Source organism: Aythya fuligula, chromosome 14 (assembly GCF_009819795.1).
Source record: "Aythya fuligula isolate bAytFul2 chromosome 14, bAytFul2.pri, whole genome shotgun sequence".
In the NCBI taxonomy this organism is placed as follows: Eukaryota; Metazoa; Chordata; class Aves; order Anseriformes; family Anatidae; genus Aythya; species Aythya fuligula.
The window spans coordinates 8,279,239-8,300,230 of record NC_045572.1 but is presented as its reverse complement, the minus strand read 5'-3'; the positions used below and the strand labels follow the sequence as shown (position 1 = coordinate 8,300,230).

At 56.2% G+C, this 20,992-nt stretch overlaps 4 protein-coding genes across 4 annotated transcripts; 2 read left to right on the top strand and 2 right to left on the bottom strand.

The window, feature by feature from the left end:
* LOC116494963 (toll-like receptor 2) lies at nucleotides 1-1,419 on the bottom strand. Its single transcript, XM_032197125.1, has one exon. It carries the CDS (start codon nucleotides 1,417-1,419, stop codon nucleotides 1-3), a length of 1,419 nt encoding a protein of 472 aa, XP_032053016.1.
* A 3,091-nt stretch (nucleotides 1,420-4,510) lies between these two features.
* Nucleotides 4,511-11,327, top strand: TMCO6 (transmembrane and coiled-coil domains 6). Its single transcript, XM_032197225.1, has 12 exons — nucleotides 4,511-4,598; nucleotides 4,711-4,817; nucleotides 5,008-5,117; nucleotides 5,205-5,388; nucleotides 6,539-6,643; nucleotides 7,197-7,282; nucleotides 7,830-7,946; nucleotides 8,658-8,769; nucleotides 8,859-9,033; nucleotides 9,469-9,563; nucleotides 10,081-10,248; nucleotides 10,740-11,327. Exons 1-12 carry the CDS (start codon nucleotides 4,511-4,513, stop codon nucleotides 10,902-10,904), a joined length of 1,512 nt encoding a protein of 503 aa, XP_032053116.1. The 3' UTR covers nucleotides 10,905-11,327.
* NDUFA2 (NADH:ubiquinone oxidoreductase subunit A2) lies at nucleotides 11,250-12,416 on the bottom strand. The gene is made up of 3 exons (XM_032197224.1): nucleotides 12,304-12,416; nucleotides 12,104-12,210; nucleotides 11,250-11,444 (listed from the first exon to the last, which is right to left on the bottom strand). The coding sequence occupies exons 1-3, from the start codon at nucleotides 12,408-12,410 to the stop codon at nucleotides 11,353-11,355; spliced, it is 306 nt and encodes a 101-aa protein (XP_032053115.1). The 5' UTR covers nucleotides 12,411-12,416; the 3' UTR covers nucleotides 11,250-11,352.
* Nucleotides 12,417-12,543: 127 nt separating this feature from the next.
* IK (IK cytokine) lies at nucleotides 12,544-20,886 on the top strand. The gene is made up of 20 exons (XM_032197030.1): nucleotides 12,544-12,605; nucleotides 12,778-12,844; nucleotides 13,030-13,122; nucleotides 13,628-13,687; nucleotides 14,225-14,392; nucleotides 14,477-14,591; nucleotides 14,840-14,910; nucleotides 15,020-15,066; nucleotides 15,303-15,466; nucleotides 15,568-15,676; nucleotides 16,122-16,161; nucleotides 16,580-16,793; nucleotides 17,086-17,104; nucleotides 17,674-17,752; nucleotides 18,059-18,139; nucleotides 18,605-18,662; nucleotides 19,055-19,143; nucleotides 19,449-19,557; nucleotides 20,362-20,396; nucleotides 20,689-20,886. Exons 1-20 carry the CDS (start codon nucleotides 12,590-12,592, stop codon nucleotides 20,714-20,716), a joined length of 1,662 nt encoding a protein of 553 aa, XP_032052921.1. The 5' UTR covers nucleotides 12,544-12,589; the 3' UTR covers nucleotides 20,717-20,886.
* Nucleotides 20,887-20,992: the final 106 nt, after the last annotated feature.

Sequence of the window (20,992 nt, the reverse complement as noted above, 5' to 3'; positions counted from 1 at the left end):
TCACGAGCACATCGGGCTCCTGCAAGCCTTCTCCCCGAGCTCCTGGCCGTGCAGCCCTTGGGGTTGAGCAGCGCTGGGGCTGGCCACACGTCTCCTCCGTGCCATGGCCAGCCAGCCAGCCCCAGCCACGCAGAGCAGCCCGAGGGCCGTGCAGACGGGGGCAAGCACCACAGCTCTGTTGCACTGCAGCACCGAGGCAGGCACATCCCTCACCAGCGTGCCCTGGTAATGAGGGGGTGAGTGGCACGCGTAGTGCTGGGGCCAGCCCTGCCTGAGACACCCCGTGGCTGCCAGCGCCTGTAGGGCCCCAGCCCCGGCGCAGGTGCAGTTGTAGGGGTTCCCAGCCGCGGACACCTCCTGCAGGTTCCCCAGGAGCTTCACCTCGTCCCACGGCCACTCCGCAATCAAGTTGTCGTCGAGGTGGAGGGAGCGCAGCACGGGGTAATTCCTGATGGGGGGGGCGGCCAGCAGCAGGTTTCGGCTCAGGAGGAGAGTCTTCAGGGAGCGGAGGGAGATGTCTACAGCACGGAGGCGGTTGGAGCTCAAGTCCAACACTTCTAGACCAGGAGGCAGAGGCGTGAGGAGTTCATCCAAGCCAGTGTTGGACAAGTTAAAAATTCGGAGGGATGCTGGCCACTGGCAAGAGGAGGACGGGCTGGCCACGAGCTTGTTCTGGCTGAGATCTAAGTGCTGGAGCTCGTGCAGCAGCTGCACACTTCTGCACACACCGTGGTAGGACGTCAGGTTGTTTTCTTGCAGACTCAGGACCTGGAGCTGCGGGAAGGCCCCCTTGCAGAAGGCAGGCATCAAGCTCCCATCCCCAAGGCTGTTTTGTGCCATGTCCAGGGAGCGCAGAGCTCTGAACACCCTTCCGATGCCACAGGGCAGGCTGGTGACGTGGGAGCTGGTGACAGACAGCTCCTGCAGGGTCCCCAGCCAGCTGCCCAGCTCAGAGAAGTCCTGCTCGCGGCCCGTCAGCGGGGCAGATGTCACGTTGTGGAAATGCAGGGACAATATGGGCAAGTTCTGGCCAGCCATCTCACCCCAGCTGCTCCTCCCCAGGAAACTGCAGCTCTCAAACGCCATCTCCTGCACCCGGGTGTAGGAGAAGAACCTTAAGACACGGGCGAGGAGGACCTCAGGCACCAGGAGGTCGCCAAAAATGATTTTCCTGATTTCAAGCGTGCCGAGCATGTCAATGGTGGAGGGATCCAGGTCTCTGATGGGGAAGTCAACATATCTCTCCAGCTCTCCTCCCTGGAACTCCACAACAGAGGCCGCGAGGCACTGGATGATGCTCCCTGCGTTGTCCTGGGACAGCCTGTAGCACACACAGTACTCCTGGGTGCGATTGAAGAAACACCTGCCCTCTGCCTCCAACAGCGCCAGCCCCAGGAGGAGGAGAACAGCCACCCTCATGGCAAACAGCCTAGAAATGAGGAGAGCAGCGGAGTAAGGCAGGGGCAGCTGAGGGGACCATTCAGACCAACAGAACAAAGGGCTGACTTGGCCAGGATCTGCAGAAACATCCTTCATACGGACACCAAGCTGCACCCATCGCCCCTTCCAGCTGCTGGCAGGTCCAGCATGCTCCACCAGCACCCGTGTGGCTACTCAGAGGTGACTCAGGGCAAAGCTCCCAGCCCTTTGTTATCATCAGTGCAACACCCAGGAGCTCCACCTGTGCCACTCGCTCCACTTTGGCACTGGTCCGACCCGACCCCAGAAGCAGAATTTCAGCGAGACCAGGGCTGAGACAAGGAGACAGGGTGGCACTGCTGCAGAGACTCCTCTCTGTTAGCAACCAGGAAACTTCACAGATCTGGAGCAACTAGAAAGGCTGAGTTATGTACAGCAGAGATAGATCGACTGTTTTGAGCACAGGATGGGACAGCCACAGCTCTGTTTGTTTCTCTGTGCAATCTGGGGCAGGAAATTGCAACAGAGAGCTTCATATTTTCCTTTCTCTCACCCAGGGATTTGATTCATTACCAGCCTCAAAGGGGAGAGTAGAAAATAGTCTCTGAGAGTCTCCGTACACCCCCGTCAGCATCAAGTATAACTGCAGAAATCACAAGATTAAAGGCTCCCAAGTTATGCACTGACTCAGCTCTGCCAAAGAAGGGTGATGGGAAGGAGCCTCGGGGGGTCTCTAGCCCAGCCTCCTGCCTGGAGCAGGGCTGTTGCTGGCACCAGCCCAGATCAGCCACAGCTTTTCCTGGCCAAGCCTCAGAAAGCTCCGAGGACAGAGCTCTCACCTGCTCGGTGCTGCTGTGCACCACCCTCCCCGGGGGGACCCTGCACCAAGCCCCTGTCGAGGAGGGGAGAAAGCATTCGGCAGGGGTGGGCTGTGCTGAGACTCACCAGCCAGCTCCAGGCTGAAAAGCTTCCTCGACCAGTGGCTGCTTCCTCTAGCTGCTGCCAAGTCCCAGCCGTAGGTGCCAAAAGCTCTGCAAGTGCTCAGCTCTCCTGCGCCCGATCCTCCCCTGCCTCCAGCCCCGTGAGGCCGCGGTGACCGCAGGTGCCTCCCAGTTGCTGTTTGCACATTCGCAGCCCTGTCCTGCTGAAGTTGGGTTTAGCGAGCGCCTCCCACCCTGATCACTGTGCTCGGGGCAGGTAGATACCAGCAGCAGGATCCTGAGCTCTGCAAGGCTCCTTCCGAGCAGCTTCCTGAGCAGGATGGGGCCAGTGGTGCCACGGGAAGCAGCAGCCGCCCAAGTTACTTCTGCTTTGTTTCATGAAGGCTGCCCTGGGCTGCAGATGGAAAGGAGTTCATTAACTGTCCTGGGAAGGACAGGGAACGGCGTGGCAGTAATCTGCCCTAAAATGTGCTCTCAGGACAAGCCCCAACACACCTCTGCCTCCAGGTGCTCTGGGCTTGCCATGCCCTGGAGCCCACTGCGTGGTGAGCACCCAGCAGGAGGTGATGCAGAAAGGGAAGGGGCTGTGATGCCCCGTGTCCAGACCATGCCCTGTCCCCGTGTCCTGTGTAGGATGGGGACAGCTACTGAGCCAATATCCCCGCTCCCACCACACATGGCAGCGCTGTGACAGCACTACCTGAGGTCAGCCTCTTGGCTTGGCTGAGGAAATGCCCTGTGATCACCTACTCCAAAATGTCAATGCTCCTCACCAGCAACCGCAGGCTGCTAGGCATTCAGAAAGATTGAACTGTCAAGGACTTTTTCTACCATTTCTGCCTATGCTGGGTTTCAGAATGGATTTCAAAGAAAAAGATGAAGCTGCACAGCTAGAAGACGCAGTTCCCAGTGTGTGGTTAATGTAGGACTGCAGAAAGGCGCAGTCAGCACAAGAGCAGCTGGGTTGCAGGATGCCTGCCCCACGTGTCCTGGCACTGTCTTGCTGGGATGGGCAAAGGGAAGATCTCCTTTTGGTTGTTTATCTCCCTGTGGTTCACTCTTAGTGCCTCAGGCAGGCTCTGTACTGCTTTCACTTCCTTCCCTTGAGCTACTCCATGATTCCTCTTCCCCGTTCTTGAGTTACATGGAGCTGCTGCCCCATACAGCATGGAAAAATCAGGGAAATCACGGAAATCATGGAAAAAAGCAGATGTCCTGAGACCTCCTCACTTCTTGCTCTGGTGACATGGCTCTAACCATCATGACCTGGTGCCTTTTTAATTGTTTCTTCTTGCTACCTGCTGCAAATACCCCCAAAGATCTGCCAGAGAATAATAATAATAATAATAATAATAATAATAATAATAATAATAATAATAATAATAATAATAATAATAATAATAATAATAATAATAATAGGAGCTTTGTCTCCTTAGTGGCCAGCCACACTTTGGTTTCAGTGAGATTTGGTTTTGGAGATTTCCTTCGGGTGATGACTTTCTGGCTTTAATTACCACCATGGAAGATCCCAGGATGCTGAGACCAACAACCTGACATGGCTGCTGAGCCTCTGGGCTATTTTTGGCTTCATTAAAAACAAATCCTGGCCCTATGGAGATGGAAACCTTGCCTGAGGCTGGAGACTGCCCAGTTTCTCTCCCTGCAAGGCGTAAGGAATTCTTCTCAGCCGCGTCCCCTGCCCGTGTGTGCTCGTGTCTACGTTTCCAAGTGAAACGGAGACGAGGTGATGCCCTGCAACAGCTGCAGCCCAGCGATGGGTGACGGTCACTACACGCTCCCTGTGGCTGCGTTAGGAACGAGGACAAAACTCATCCCGCAGCACCCCGCTCTCTGCAAGGGCTGCTAAGAGCGCAGCCCAGCCTGCACGGGATCATGAAGGATCACCAGGGAGAATGTTTTGTGTGAGAATGGAGCCTAAATGACATTATCCACAAGGTGCCCGGCGCCTTGAACACCTCCAGTGACGGGGACGCTACCACAGCCCCGACAGCACCGGGCCCGCTGCGATCGCTGCCCCAACCGGCGGCGGCCACGGGGGGGCCTCCGGGCTCCCGTCACGCCCCGCCCCGTTCTCCTCCTCCTCTTCCTCCTCTTCTTCCTCTTCATCCTCCTCCTCCTCCTCCTTCTCCATGTGGGGCCGGCGGCGTCGCGGGGCCGTTCCCGGTCCCGGGGGGGGCACGGAGGAGCTGCGGGCACGGCGACGGGAGCGGGAGGCAGGTGGGGGCCGGCTGCTGCCCGCTGCGCCCCGTTAGCAGGAACGGGGCGGCTCGGTGGGGTGGGACGGAGCCCCCCCGGGGCTGGTGCTGACGGGGGGCTGCTTCCCCCGCAGCTCTGAGGAAGGCCCGGCGGCAGGAGCAGCTGGTCAGCAAGCGGCTGCTGCGGGAGGACGAGCAGGACGGAGCCGAGGTCCTGCTGCAGCCTCTCCCCGAGGACGAGGTGAGAGCGTGGGGATGGGGGGGGCCCCAGGGGTCGCCCCCAGCCTTCAGACCTGCTGGTGGTCCTTTGGACAAGGTGCTGGAACCACCGAGGCTCTTTGTGAGCAGCTGTAACACTGCCCGGGTTTTATTCGCCTCTAGGATAACAGCATGAAGCCCTAACGCCAGCACTTTGTTTAATTTTTGGACAGGTCTCTGAGCTGCTCAGAGGCGTGCAGAGGGCTTCAGAGGACAGGAAAACGTTGCTGAGACGCCTCCGCCGGGCTCTGCAGGACAAGGAGACTCAGCAGAAGTTTGTCAGGTCAGCCCAGGCGTGCTGTGGACCAGCAGCTGTGGTGTGCCCGAGGGCAGCAGGCAGCGGGTGCCAGCAGCCTTGGTGTCCCCGCAGGCTGGATGGCAGTGTGCGGACGCTCGTCGGGCTGTTCACCGGCAGCCTGGCCGACGTGCAGATGGAGGCAGCCCGCTGCCTGCACGAGCTCTCCCACTCCAGTGACGCTGCTGTGGCTGAGGCGTGCATGCCAGTGACCCCCTATCTGCTGACGTACCTCTCGGGACACAGCGTTGAGTTGATGGTAATGGCCGTGCTTGGGTTTGCCAGGGCTCTGGTAATCCTCTGGTAGCGGTTGGGTGGCAGTAGGACCCGTTTTGGCCAAGCTTTAGTCTGATGTGGTTCATGTGGAAGCGCTGGTTTGAAGGGCCCTCTGGAATTCCCTAATCCAACCTTCCCTGTGGAGCAGCGCTGTCCCCAGAGCTGCTCCTGAAAACCCCTGAAAACCCCCAAGTGTGGAGACACCCCTTGGCTGGGCCCTGTCCTCAAACCAAAAGGAGTTTGATTCCATCATGTTTACATCTTCCTCCACGTAGTTGAAGACTGCTTGTGAATGTTGCCAAGCCTCCCCTAGGCCAGGCAAATCCAGCCCAGCACCCCCAGACTTTTTTGTAACCCTCTGCCCTGACCCAGCTGTCCTGGCAGCTTTGCAGACATCACCTCGCCTGACTTAGGCACACCCAGGTGTAGCCTCCTCAGCACCAAGCACAGGGGAATAACCCCATTTCATACTCTGCTGTCCCCAGTGCTCTGGACACAGCCCAGATCACAGAGTTATGCCTCGTTTGCAACAAATTTCCCCACATAGCCCTGTGAGCATCTGTACTCTTCAGTTCCAGGCTGTGTTTGTGGGAGCAGGAACTGCAGGCTGTGGCTTTTGGACTCCATCACCAGTTCCTGCAGAGCCCTAGGTGGTGGAGCAGAAGGCTGAGGTCCTCAGCCAGGACTCATGATGAGTGGTCAGTTTAGAGAATTTGCTGCAGAGCTTAGACGAGACAGGATCAGAGCTCAGGGATAAAACAGAGCAGCTCTAAGAGGATGACCACATTTGCAGTACAGAGGCAGTCTCCAAGAGAATACCGTGGAATTAGAGGGGTTTCAGGGATATATAACAGCAACAATTAGAAGCTTGGAAAAACTTTCAAAATTGAAGTGATGTTCTGCCAGTCCCAACATGATTAAGAGAACAAGGATAGATTGAAGCCAGCGGGAAACAGGGGTATCTGTGAGGGTCCAACAATATCCACCCGTGTTTGTCCCTCTGGAGACAGCCCCTGCCCTGCTCAGGTGAGGGGTGACCTGAGGGGCTTGCTGGCTGCTCTGGGTGCCCAGACAGGCCAGGGTCCTGCTGGGGAATGTGGAGGGGGTGACCTGGTCTCTTGGTTGTGTTTCAGGAGCTGTGTTTGTACACGCTGGGCAACCTGGTAGTGGAAAGTGAAGCTGTGAGAAAGCAGCTTCTGCCTCAGGGCATTATTCCAGTGCTGGCATCCTGCATCCAGGTGGGTAGAGTAGCTCAGTCACACTCTTCCCATGCCCTGCCCCCTAAAAGGACCTTTTCTTATACCCTTTAGATGCTGGCTGACAGGACTGAGTTACCATTCCAGCTGGGTAGAGATCCTTCTGTACAGGACTGTCCTGTTGCAGCAAGTGAGGGCCTCTCATAGGCTCCTTGCACTGCTTTTCAGGGGTTCACCACCCTGTGCCCTTTTCAAGCTGCATGTCTCACGCTGATAACTGTGGCTTGCAGGTAAAGTCTCGAACACAGTGAGCTGCAGACTTTTTCCCTCTGCATGGTTTGGGTTCAGCAGGTTTAGGAGACCCACACAGTGAGCAGTGCTGTCAGCTGCAGGTCTGAATGTGCAGAGCAGCAGTGCTGCTGTGGTTGGGCTTCTGAGTCCCTACAACTGCAACCCCTGAGTATGGGGCCAGGGGGGACAGCTCAGCTTTGGCGTGGCTCAGGGTTACACATTGCCCTTTCACTAGCATGCAGGTGATGCCCTGGGACCCCTTGCCTGTGTTGTGTGGGATCAGCTTTGTTCTGTTTGATTGCAGTCCCCGCACGAGGCTGTGCTGGAAGGTCTGGGTTACGTCTTGTCACAGCTCCTCCAAGCCAAGGAAGCTCCCACAGAGATCATACCGTGAGTCCAAGCTTTGTACCCTGTGTCGGGATGGGCCCTGGGGCCCTGCGTGGTATTTGCGTGCCAGGGACGATGATGCATTTCCCATCCCAGAGATGCTAATAATTCAGAGCAGAATCCTACAGGAACTATGCAGGCTTTTCTGCAGATCAGGGTGCAGGGCTTGACTCTTTTCCTTCAGTCTAATCTGAGCAGATGGCTTTGGTATTTCAGTAAAGGACAGCGTTGAGCAGGGTAGGCCAACGGGGAAATTCTGGCCACATTCCTCCTGCTAAGGAAAAGATCAGTTTGACAGCCCTCAGTGCCAAAAACGTGCCCCCAGCCAAGGTGTTCTGAGTGCCCCCAGGTCCTACCACTTACAGGGACAGCTTGCACATGCCTTGCATTGTGCTGTGGTGCTGCCTGAGTCTGTAACCCTTACCTAAGAGCCTCTTCCATGGGTGTATTTGGAGCTGCCTGGCAGCTGGGGATGATCTGTCCCCATCGGTTGTCTGTCCTGCCTGTGCTCTGGTCAGTGCCTCCATTAACTCTGCTGTTCTGACCCCAGCTTGGTTCTGGACTCTGTTCTCCCCCAGCACATGCTTCAACTGGTTTGCTCTGGCCTCAAATCTGGGACAGGAGCTGCTGTGGAATTTGCATGGTGTCTCCACTACATCGTTTGTAGGTAAATGTTCTTTTATCCTCATTTTGTGTTCCCTGGGGGCAGACAAACACACAAGCATAAAGGCTCTGCCAGCTGGAGCACAAGCCTGTGTGGAGCCTGTGGTTGTGGGTCTGGGTCCTGGATTGCCTCCCCTCGCCCCTTTCCCTTTGGAAAGCAATTTCTTTCCCCTCCTGGGCATTCCCAGTCTCAGATTTTAGCACAGCATATTTGCAGGATTGATGAGTTTGTTTACAGGGTGATCACAGGTGACAAACCTGAGGCTGTTCTTGGTGCTCTAAAAACCCCTTGATCACCTCCCACGTTTGGATTTGTGTCCTGCACTTCCCAAGGTGAACTCCCAGAATCTTTGAGCTTCTGGGTTTGGTTCAGTGCCACTTGTCCAGGCTGGCTGCTGCCAACAATCTCTGCCTGCCTTGGTGTGGCTGTTCTGGTGGTGTCATCTCTTTCAGCAGCCCCAGCAGAGAGAAAGGACAGTGTGGGTACCTGGAGAGGACCAGAGCTGTTGTTTCCTGCCCTACGTAGCTAATTCCAGTGGATCTGTTTTCCACAGGCTTTTAAACTTTCTCTTAAGTATCTGCTCAGAAACGAGCTGCTATTTGAATGTGAAATAAACCTGGCTATGGTTTCAGGATAGCACTCAGGATTTCCAGGCCCAGTTGTTTGGTGGAGGCTGGGTGCAGAGAGCAACCGTGGTGTCCCTTCCCTCTGCAGCCACACAGCCAACGCGGCACTGATAGCACTGGGGGCCGTATCTGCGCTCAGCTCGCTCTTATGCGACATCGCTTCTGAAATCTCCCAAAGCTTTTCTGAGGGCCTGGAGCTGGTAAGACGTGGGCAAGGATGCTATTCTTTCTCTGCGATGCTTTGGGGATGTGATCCAGGTGAAAGGCGTTGTCTTTCTCCCTCTCAAAGCTCACCTGCCCGGTGCTGCGGTGTCTTGGCAATCTGCTTGCAGAGGAGACAGGGTGCGAAGCCCAGATCCAGGACGAGCGCTTGCTTGCGGCCCTGTTCACAGTCATGCAGTGCTACCTCCAGAAGCACCCCTTCATCGTACCCGAGGGCCTCTGGCTGCTGAACAACCTCACGGGTGAGTGTCCCTGCGTGGCCGTGAGCAGAGCTGGAGCTGCTGCTGCCAGGACCTGGCAGGCTTCGAGCTCACTGCGTGGGGAACCTCCCAGCGGAGCTGCACCGTGCAGGGGCACAGAGCACGAGGGACTGCCAGGTGGTGTCTCAGTCTAAACAGACAGCAGTGCCTTTGGGGAAACTGCAGAAACACTCCTAAATCAGCCAGGTTCTTCCCTTTGTGTGTGTTGCTTTATTGATTCAGTTCGCAGGATAGGTTTTGAGGTCAGTAAGGTGGAGTGGGTGGGAGCTGTCTGTCCTCTGACACTGTGTGTGTCTGAGCTGAGGTCTGCTGTGGGCTGAGCGTGCCTTGTGCCTGTCCAGAGCAGTTATCGTGCACCGTCTGGCCCTCCTGCACTGAGGCAATTTTATTAACACGCTCATTCTCTGCCCGTTCCAGCGGATGATCCCTTCTTCTGCTTTGCTCTGCTCTCCCTGGACTTGCTCCCAGCCCTGCTGCAGCTCCTGCCATGCTCCCAGGCAGCGAGCGTGTTGGTAAGACCTCGCTTCGTGTCCCTGAGCTGGGGAAAGCTCTAGGCTTTGAGGAACACGAGTCCTGTGTGTGCAGTACTCAGGCTTGGGATGGTAATAACAGCTTGGCAGAAAGTCTGGTGTGGTGGTACCATCCCCGTCTGCATCCCCTGAAGGCACTACCTCTGTCTTGTCAAAGGGATCCCCTACATGATGCTGCTCCCAGGCACCCAAGGCAGACACTAATTAAGGTCTGGGCCTGCCAGCACCGGGGGTGGGCCCGGGGAGGTGCTGCCTCCTCCTTTTGGAAGGCTGTGAAGGGCTCTCGGGATGCTCTGTCGAGGGAGGTGTGATCATGACTGCTTGGCAGAAATCCTGCTGAGATCTCCAGGGCATGCAGACATGGAGCGGGGATAGGGATGCCCCTTGGTGGGGGCAGGACCTCTGGGGAGGGAACGGGGAGTTCTTTAAAGCCCTCCAAGGGCTGTCAGGAACATTGTCCATCATTCCTGGCTCGCTCACTCACAGCTTCTCTGCCCAGGTCCTGACAGTGCTGTGCAACGTCGCAGAGAAGGGGCCTGCCTACTGCCAGCAGCTGCACCAGCGGGCTGCCCTGCCCCTGCTGCTGGGCCCCCTGGCGCTCCCCGACCCTGAAGTGGTGGGGCAGTGCCTGGAGCTGCTGCACCTCCTCTTCCTGCACTGCCCGCAGGTAGGCCAGGGTTTCACACCCCTGAACCCGGTGTGAGATCCTAAAACAGTGGGTGTTACTTAAACTCACTCCCCCTCTTGGCCTGTACTCCTTCAGTACTCAGACGTGCACCTTGAAGTGGGGTGAGGAACACGTGTGCGATAGAAGTCCTCATCTTGGGGCAGGGGTGTTCCTTTTTGTTGACTATAACTGTGTTCTGGGCAGGATTTTTGCACCCTTTAACAGTCACTGATTATTACGGGGGGATTGTTTTGCTTCAGTTGTGTTTCAAGTTCCCTGCACTCAGACCAGGTGCCAACATGGCTGAGTTTTCCTGCTCTGTACTCATGTCTGGCAGGGCTCTGGTGAATCCCTTCAGCCCTGATCCCTGTGCTGCACAAGGGGAGAGGGAGGCTCAGGGCAGAAGGGATCAGATGCAGTGACAACTTGGGGGTCTCAGCCCTCGTGTAGCAGGCAGCCAACCCCCTTCTCGCTCCTCTCTCCTCTCACAGGCAGCTGTTGACTTTGTTGGGCAAGGAGGGCCCCAGACCCTCAAGCAGCACCAGAGCACCCCAGAACTCCAGGAGCGGGTGCAAGCACTGCTGGACATGGCCCTACAGCCACCAGGAGCCTCCGTCTTCAGTTCCTCACCAGCTGCATCGTCCGCCTTCTCCTAGATCACACAGCCTGTTCCTCCTCAGGCCAGGAGGGAAAACTGTTCACTCGCTGCCCTGTGTTTCTGCACCACCGCCCAGGGGCTGGTCAGGCAGTCACAGACTGCGAGCAGCAGTGCTGGCTGCAGGGGAATGCTGTTCCCCGCTCCCCTCCCTGGTGTCCTTTTCACCTTGTAGCCACCACCAGGCGGCCCCCAGCCTCCCTGGTGCAGGGACCAAGCCGAGCTGAGCTGCAAGCAGTGCAGAAGAGCTCTCGTCGCTGTGGAGGGGAACACGAACCCTGCTGGATTTGCTGTTTCCTTCAGCACCTCCTTTTGGTGCTGCAGTTTTAAATCCAAGACACAAAGCTCTGGGTAAGCATGTATATTTATATGATTGATAAGTTAAGGACACATTTTACATTAAAGATCATCAGTAAAGCGTTCAGCACGTGCACCTTTGGTGTCTATCTTCACGCCTTGCCTTTCACAATGTTCTCCAAGGCCTTGGCCACTTCATCCACAGAAAGGTTATCCAGTGACACACTTTTCTCCTTGCCAAACTCTGCAGAAAAGAGGGAGGGTGAGAGCAGGAGCCTCATTCTTGTTCTCTTGGGTGAGCTAAAGCCCTGCTTTGCGTTTCCCCAGGGCCTTAGCCAGTGTCACAGCTGATATCACCATCCCTCAGCACCCAGCACTCTCCAGTTGCCTCCCCATGCCCAAGTTGTTATTTCCACCTCCCTCGATCCCATTGTTCAGCCATTCCCTTGGCAAAACCAATGCACCCTGCTATATTTGCTCACCTCTTTTTGTTAACTCATGGTGCTGCAGAGCAAAGGCCGCTCTGCTACCTGACAGCCACCAACCTGGTGGCGTTCGGCCCTCAGATCAAGATCCTCACCGACACCTCACTAAAACAGCGCTGAAAAAAAACACCCCTGCTGCTGGGGCAGCACATTTGTGTGAGTCAGAGGGAGAAGGCACACAGCAATGCCCTTTGTGCTAATGCTGAGGAACTCTGTATCCGAAGGGACATTTGTAACCTTGTCTGACACGGATGACTTCAGGAGAAAAAGCCTTTTTAGAGGGCTTTTTCTGCTCCCTCCCTGGCATTTCAGTGAGAACGGGGGTCAAATAAAGTGAGGAGCATTTTTTTTAACCCATTCCTGGGGTCACCCCGCAGCACCCCCACACGGAGGGCACCCCCGGAGGGCACCCACTCACCGTAGCGGGCCCAGAGGCGGGGCCGCACCCCGGAGCACTCCCGGATCAGGATGGGGAAGCCGGGGTTGGCCTGCTTCAGGGCCACGTAGTGCTGCTCGATGAACTCCCTGCGGACGGGACAACACAAAACGAGGCGAATTGAGCACGGCGAAGCCCCGCGGTGCCCCCTCAGCCCCTTGAGGCCCCGTCCCCGCCCTCACCTGACGCCGCGGCTGCCGGCCGAGCTCTGGCACAGGTGGAGCCGCAGCTCCCGCACCCCGCGGCCCAGCCCGGCCCCGATTCCCCTCACGGCCGCCGCCGCCGCCATCTTGTGCGCTCTGCCAGCCGAGGGGCGGGGCCAAGCCTCGGGGCGGGGCTGGCCAATCGCCGCGCTTCCCCCGAGGGAGATGACCAATCGCTGAGCGGGGAGGGGAGGGTGGGGCGGGGAGCGAGGGGAGCTTCCGGCACTTCCTGCGCGGCTGCTGAGGGGAGCGGAGCGCAGCCGAGATGCCGGAGCGGGACGGTGAGTGCTGGGGGTGTAGCGTCGTGACAGTATCGTGACAGTGCGGTGTCCCCCCCGGTGTCGTCTCGGTGCACCCTCCCCTGGGCTGGGCCCGAGCTGTGGCGGTGGCGGCGCTCCGCGGCCTACCCCCGCTGCGGGGTCCCTGAGCGCCGCCCTGCCTCTGTCCCCGCAGGTGAGCCGTTCTCCAACCCGCTGGCCCCCGATGGGCACGATGTGGACGACTCGCACTCCTTCCACCAGTGAGTGCTGCGTGGGGCTGGGCTGGAGGAGGGGGGGATCCCGGGGCTCTGAGGCCGCCTCTTGCAGCTGGAGGCCGGGAGCGCCCCGTGGGGCTCCTGGACCTGGCGCTGTGGCTGCTCAGAAGAGCCTAAGCTGCTGCAGCTCGCTGGGAGGGGGTGGTTATTGTGCTCGCTTTTCCCTGCAGGTCCAAGCTGACCAATGAAGACTTTCGGAAGCTTCTTATGACCCCGCGGGCTGCGCCAACATCGGCGCCACCGTCCAAATCTCGCCACCATGAGTGAGTAGAGTGTTTTTCATAGAACTGTGGGGCAAAGCACAGCCTTCTTCCCTCTGGGGTTCTGCTCCTATCTGATTACTTCACTGTAGAACGTAGGGGAGAACTTAAAGACCAATGCTAGCAAGCATGCAGATGGGGCTTGACGAGCAGATCCCAGCCTTGGTTTGCACTGGGATCCGTGTGGGCTGTACACATTTGTTATTGGAGTTAGCTGGAGAAACAAGCGGGTCAGGACTGTTGTAAATAACAGTGAATCTTGCATGGTTGTTAGGTTGCTTCATGCAGGTTTTAAGAAGCAGACTAGGTTCTTCTGTGTAAACCTGTGCTTCACCCTCCTCTGTCTACTGGAAGAGTGGAATGAGGGAGAAATCAGATTGTGCTGTTCCCATCTTTGGGTATCGTGGTGTCCGGCTATGTCTGACTTCTGATCTGAGGCTGTTCTGACAAGCTGCCTGTGTTTGTCCAGCTGTGCAGATTGTATGCGTGGTTTCTCACTCTGTTCCAGGATGCCCCGGGAGTACAACGAAGATGAAGATCCAGCTGCTCGCAGAAGGAAGAAGAAAAGGTAAATGTTGAAAGCGATGCATCAGAACCTGTCTTTTAATGTCATATCCTTCTCATGGAAGAAGCTGTTGAGCTCTTGGGCTACCAAAGGGGACCCTTAGGGGCATGGATTATTCTGGGGCTTTGGAGCCCAGCACTGTGAGATGAGCTCAGGCTGAGTGACTGTCACAGCTTGCGGGACAGAAGTGGAGTGGCAGCGGCAGGGTCGGGTTGAAGCTTTACCTCCAGAAGAAGTGGGAGAGGCTCCTTTGGTGTCTATCAGGGCAGAAGAGTGGTGGAACATCTGCACTAGTGACTGGGTCCTTTGGGATCTAAGACGTTTTCCTTTTGGAAGGGAAGGCTGAGCTCATTGTTAAGCCTTGGTACAACAGCTTAATCTTGTCTGGTGTTCTCAAGTCGTGTTGTGTCCCACAGTGCTTTAGGATGTTTTTGGGGAAGGGGTAGGGAGTGGAACAGGCATGCGTTGGGCTTCAGTGGCTGTTGCCTGAGCATCAAACACAAACGTGTCACTAACCACGAGCTGTTTCTCTAACCCCAGCTATTACGCAAAGCTGCGCCAGCAGGAGATCGAACGTGAAAGGGAGCTGGCTGAGAAGTACAGGGACCGAGCCAAGGAGAGGAGAGATGGTGTGAACAAGGACTATGAGGAAACAGAGCTGATCAGCACAACGGCCAACTACAGGGCTGTGGGGCCCACTGCAGAGGCGTATGTGAGCTTGTGGCACGTCCTTCTCTTGCCAGTCTCCTCCAGAGTGGTCGTCTCATAATGGTCTCAATTTTTGCTGTACAGGGATAAATCTGCTGCAGAGAAGAGGAGACAGTTGATCCAGGAGTCCAAGTTCTTGGGTGGTGACATGGAGCACACTCACTTGGTGAAGGGTCTGGACTTTGCGCTGTTGCAGAAGGTGAGCACAGATAGCACCATGGGGCTCTTCCTTCATCCTGGCCTCTCTCACAGGCAGGGGTGGTGGGGAGAGGGTGCTAGTCTCAACATACAAATGATTCAGTGTTGTCAGTGTGTTCCTTGAACACATTTTCCTTTCAGGGAAAGATTTGTATAAGTCTGGGGAGTTGATGGGAGAGGCCTTGCTGGTTTCGATGGGCAGCAGTGGCATGGATGGGTTGGTGATGAGTGAATTTACTTTGTGGCCAGGTGCGAGCTGAGATTGCCAGCAAAGAGAAGGAAGAGGAGGAAATGATGGAGAAGCCCCAGAAAGAAACCAAGTGAGTAGCTGAGGATTTTGCACTCCTGAGTGCAGCCGCCTCACAGCGAGGAGGGTGCTGAGGAGGCATACACTTAGCTTACTTTCTTTTCTTTTTTGTTCCTTTTCAGAAAAGATGAAGATCCTGAGAACAAAATCGAGTTTAAGACCCGTTTAGGTAAGACTGTGCATATGGCTGTTCCCCATGTTATTTGTGTTGTGTCATGAATGTGGGAGAAATACTGAAGTCGTTGAAGGGGGGCATGTGGAGTGTAGCAATTCTGAATTTGAGGCCTGGAGTGCATCTCTTCGGAGGTGACTGATGTTTCTGAACAGCTAGGAATGTTTCTCTATGGGCTTGTCCATTGCTTAAGTGTAAGAGCCTCTCCCCCTTTGCATTTCCTTCCCCTCCAGGTCGCAACATCTACCGCATTCTGTTCAAAAACAAAGCCTACGAGCGGAATGAGCTGTTCCTGCCCGGGCGGATGGCCTACGTGGTAGATCTGGACGATGAGTACGCTGACACCGACATCCCAACCACGCTGATCCGGAGCAAGGCTGACTGCCCCACCATGGAGGTACCCTGACAGCCTCGGTTTGAATCAGCCAGTGCGAGTCTTGCCGGGAGGGGTTCCCTCTTCAGAGAGTCAGCCAATTCCTCGGGCATTTCTCTTTTCAGGCGCAAACTACGCTGACAACAAATGACATTGTCATCAGCAAGCTAACACAGATCCTCTCCTATCTCAGACAAGGGACCCGTAACAAGAAGCTCAAGAAGAAAGACAAAGGTAGGTGCTGAAGGGAGCCAAGTGGAGAGGCTCAGAAGCTTGAAGCCTGTCCCAGGAGAATGAGATGTGTTTTGATTTGCTGCGTTCCCTGCACCCTGAGGCAGGGAACTTGGAGGACAGTGATCTGTGGTTCCCCGAGTACTGCATCCTGAAGGCAGGCTGTGACAGGAGGCATCACAGCAGGCTGGACGCTGAAAAAATACAGCTGCAGGGGTGGCTCTTGCTGCTCTGTTCTTCCTGGTTAAGGACCAGTTCCTTGGGGAAATGTTCTCTGTTGGGGAGGGACTTGATGGCTTGCTGAGGGAATGAGATGATGCGGTGACCTACGAGGAGGCTGGGAGGATGTCCTCCAGGCCCGCTGCTGTTTGGGCTTGGCAGGTGGATGGGGAACGAGTGCAGGTTGGGTGTGGAGTGATGTGCATCTTACTGCTGTTTGTCCTTGCAGGGAAGCTGGATGAGAAGAAACCCCCTGAAGCTGATATGAAGTAAGTGTCCCCTTGCTCCCACAGGCTGCGGGGTCAAAGCTGTCTGCCCTAAGGACTGTGCTTTTGGCTGACTGGGTTTGGAGAGGGCTAGGCTTAGTGCCTCTGGAGCAGGCTGCTTCTTTGGACCCACTGTCTGAGCTGTTTTTAGGACAAGGTGGTTAAGGCTGGAGGCAAGTTCTGGTTTTTATTTGAGGCAGGCAAAGGCTCTCTGTTGTCGTGATCAACAAAAAGGAAGTCCAGGCAGCAGAAGAGAGCAGAAATCCAGTGATACATCTGACAGATGTAGAAGGCAGCACTAAGGGCATCCTTAGCTCTGCGGCTGTGTTGGTGGCATGTGCTCCTTTATTAGGTTCCACTTCAAAGGGAGGCAGTGCTTCTCTTGCACAACCCGTAACCACGGACTCTTTTCCACTTCTAGTATCTTTGAAGACATCGGGGATTATGTGCCCTCCACTGCAAAGATGCCACGGGATAAGGAACGGGAGAGATATCGTGAGAGAGAGCGTGACAGGGACAGGGAGCGGGACAGGGATCGGGAGCGGGACAGGGAACGTGACAGGGACCGGGAGCGTGATCGGGAGGAGGAAAAGAAGAGACACAGCTACTTTGAGAAGCCCAAGGCTGATGATGAGGTGAGTGCGTGGTGAGTGCTGCTTTGGGGTCGGTGTGGTTTTGTTCCCAGATGTGCCTACACTCAGCTCATGTTTAGCTCTCTTCAGCCAGGGGCTGGTGGGTGGCTGGGTGCTTGTCCCCTCCTTCAGCAAGTAAGGCAAGACTGTCACAAGCTGGGAGCTTTTATGGTTCGGCTCTGTGCACATACGTTTGCCCCAAACAGTCTTAAAGTGAAGCTGCAAGTTGCATAGCTCTGTCGCTTGCCTGATTTCAGCCCTCCCAAGTAACATGGTGTCTCTCTCTTCTTTGCAGCCCACGGATATTGACAAAGGTGAGTCAAGTGCTGTGGACACTTGAATGAGACTGGACATTTCAGCGAGGCCGTATGGGGCTGCAGGCTGCTGAACAGCTGCTTGCCTCGCTGGTCTTCTTGAGCTCGATTCTCCCAGAGACTGCTACAACAGAGGGAATTGCCTGCTGCAAGGGATGGGTATGGGGGTGAAATCTTGTGCCTGCAGCCTGCTGCAGGCCAGCCCTGGTTGAGTGTGTGCGCAGATTCTTCCCTAGTAGCAGACCTTTTCAAATGACCTTATGCTGGCTGTAAGCTGAGGAGGATTCAGGCTCTCCTAGGATCAGCCTTGCATGAACTGCCCCTGCCTGTGCTCAGACTGGAGGTTGCTGCTCCTAGGTGCTCTCCTGCTTCCTCTTCTCCTACCTTGTGTGCAACCTGTCTCCAGCCTGCTACCCTGTCCCAGCACTGCCCATCCCGTGCACCCTGCAGCAGGCCACCCCTGACTGCCCTGAGGGGCTGCATGCAGAAGAGGGCTCTGTCCAGCCCCAGATGAATTGAGGTGAGCTGTTCCTCCACCAAAACTCTGTCTGCTTCTCTCTCTGTCCCAGGACCCGGCTCGGCCAAGGAGCTCATCAAGTCCATCAATGAGAAGTTTGCCGGAGCTGCTGGCTGGGAAGGAACAGAGTCATATCCTTTACTGTCTGACTGCACTGCTGGGCTTCCTCTGCAGGCCAGCCTTGCCTGAGTGTGGCTGTGGAACTACTCTTCCTTACTCTGTGGGAGGGCTCTTTCTCCTGTAGCAGAGGAACCGGCACTCAACAGCACTGAAACCTTGTTGCTCGTTATACAACAAATACAAGATCTGCAGCCCCCGATTCAGCTGTGCTGGGGCAGGTGCCAGCTTGGGCGTACGGGGGAGATAGCTTTTTGCCTGGCTGTGCTCAGCCCTTAGCTGTAAGGCTACGTGGCGTTGCTTTCCTTTACTGTTGTCACATTGAAGAAGCCAGAAGACAAGAAACAGCTGGGAGACTTCTTCGGCATGTCCAACAGCTACGCTGAGTGCTACCCTGCTACGTAAGGAGGCAGCAAGAGGCTGTGGGTTGGGAGCAGGGTGCACCAAAGGGCCGCTGTTCTGTGTACTCAGCCTCACTGATCCTTGCTGGAAGGAGGATCCTTCCTTTTCTTACCTGGGGAGCCTTGCCAGGCTGTGCAACTTCTTGGTAAAAAACAAAAACAAAAACACTTCTTGGTTCCTGGAGTCCTTGGGTCTGGTAGACCTGGCCTTGTCTTACCTGGTCTCTGCTATAAATGGCTCCCTGCAATCTGATGCCCCTCAGTGCCAAGGGAAAGCAGAGGTGGCTGAGAACCTGCTGGGCTCCCTGTAATTCATGAGGTCATTGAGCTCTGGCCACAAAGCAGGCGTTCAGCTCACCCCTGGGGCTTGCAGCTGGACGAACTTCTCAGTAGTTAGGCATCAAGGTTCTGGGCAGTGTCCCAGAGATGCACTCTGAGCACTTCTCTTGCTTTGCTCTTACACAGAATGGATGACATGGCTGTGGACAGCGATGAAGAGGTGGACTACAGCAAAATGGATCAGGTATGCTGCTGTGAGCTTTTTAGGGTCGGCCAGTGAAATAGGTATCACTGCAGGCCTAGACGATCCCACTTCTTACAGGCTTGTGCAGTGGGGTTGCATGCCTTGGAGCTGGGTGTTGGATGTGGTTTGGGGCTTGCCAAGCTGCTGTCCCAGTGGGTAAACATGATCAAGACATCGTGGTGGTGTATGCTACTGTCTCAGCTCCACTTTCCACAGAGAAAGTCCTGTTTGGGGCTTTGGGACAAGTCCAGACTGGGTGCACAAGTGTGTTGAACTGGGGCTGATGGGAGGTGGAGATCTTGCCTGGGCGTATGAGGTGCATGAGAAGTCCTGGGTGGTGTCAGCAAAGGAGTTGTTCTGAGCATTTTGTGTTTTCTTTTGTTTTCCTGCAGGGTAACAAGAAAGGGCCTCTGGGCCGCTGGGACTTCGATACCCAGGAGGAGTACAGCGAGTACATGAACAACAAGGAGGCTCTGCCCAAGTGAGTGAGCACCTGTGAAGGGCTCGGTCCAGCTGAGGAAGGACTCTGGCTGGGGATGGCAGTGGCTGCCAAACTCAGATTCGGGGGGAGCTTAAATCAAGAAGAGCAGCCACTTGTGAGGGCTGGAGGAGGAACTGTGGATCTTTGCTCTTAGCGTTGCTTGTGAGGATGCCTGTCCAGCCACTGCTTCCAGCACAACAAGCCGGCTCTGTCGAGTACAGGCTTGTGACTGGAACAGACGTTTCCATTCCACCACCAGGCCACAGATCCACACCAAGCACTGAGCTGTCTCCTTCCTTCCCCAGGGCAGCCTTCCAGTACGGGATCAAGATGTCTGAGGGACGTAAAACCCGGCGTTTCAAGGAGACAAATGACAAGGCAGAGCTGGACCGGCAGTGGAAGAAGATCAGTGCAGTGAGTGTCTGGTGCTGGGGTGTTGCTCGTTCAGGCTGTGATCTGCCAGCACATCCCTGGGTTAGGAGAGCTTCCACGTAGCCCTGCACTTGCTGTCCCAGGCACCTCTCTTCGGTCCAGTCCGTGCCCTTGCAGCCAGGCACTGCTGTTGTGCATGTGCAGTAGGTCTGACTTTCTCAAAAGGCTGGGTTTGCTCCTTGCCACAGCAGCAAGCTGTCTACTTGTGTCTACAAAAACTTAAAGCTTCAGGACCAAAGATCTGTCTGGAGCTGCGTGTTCTCAGTTTGCAGTTGTTACCCTGGGAGCTGTCCCAGTCCCTGGGCTCTTTGCTCAGGACTGTGCAGCAGATGGATGTTTCCAAAGCCAGCAGCCCTGAGTCATCCAAATGGGCTTGGAGGGGACAGAGCACGTTTTGTGGCTCTCTGTTTTCTAAGAAGCAGAGCTGGGAGCCCCAGGAGGGGGTTGTCGTGGCAGGGTGAGCAGGCCATGAGCACTCCCCGTAGCGTGGGATGAGCTAGGGAAAGGTGAGACCAGATGCTTGTCCTTCATGGCCAAAATGGAGCAAAGGAGGAGAACAGGACAAGGCTCTCCAGACTTCAGGCAGCTCATGGGCAACTTTACCTCACCTCAGCTCCCTCTGCTCCAGCTCCAGCTCTCGCTGGGTGTATCTTAACACTCTACAGCCCTTCTGCTGCAGGCTGGGAGGCTCTGCCCCTGTGATTGCTTTGCCCTTGTGGAGGCAAGGAGCAGTTCTGGGCGGCCAGCTTACCTGAAGGGTAACAGGAGCTTGTGTTTTCTCTGCAGATCATCGAGAAGAGGAAGAAGCTGGAGGCCGATGGGTTAGTAAAGCCACCTCTGCTGGTGCCTTGGCAGCAGGGCCGTGCTGGGGCCTGGCTGTCTTCTGCCACCTCTCCCTGGGGCTGCAGGGTGCAGAGGCGTCTCTGCCAGGCTCTTGGCGGTGGGGTTGGATGGATAATGGAGAACATTCAGCCCCCGCAGCGTGCTCCTGCCCTGCTCAGCTCAGCAGGGCTTGCGGGGCACCTCTCCCCTGAGCCATCTCTCCCTAGCAGACCTGGGAGGCGCGGACGTGCTTTGTGCTCTCTCTGGACAGTGCCTGTTGTCTGTTTGCAGGGTCGAGGTGAAAAGGCCCAAGTACTGACGCCCCAGCTGCGTGCCTGCGTCTCGTCCTTCGCCTCCTGGAGCCCCAGCCTGCAGGATGCCGCATCCCAGAGCCCGTGGGGTGCTGCTGCCCCTCCGTTACCCCCACCCCGTTGTAGTTCAGCCCCCCCCGTGCTGTGGGGGGCAGCTCAATAAACGCGCGTGGAACTGAGCTGGAGGTTGAATTGTGCAGCGCGCCTGGGCCGGGCACGGGGGGTGGGGCCATGCAAATGAACCGGTGATATTCAAATGAGGGAGGGGGCGATGAACGGGTGAT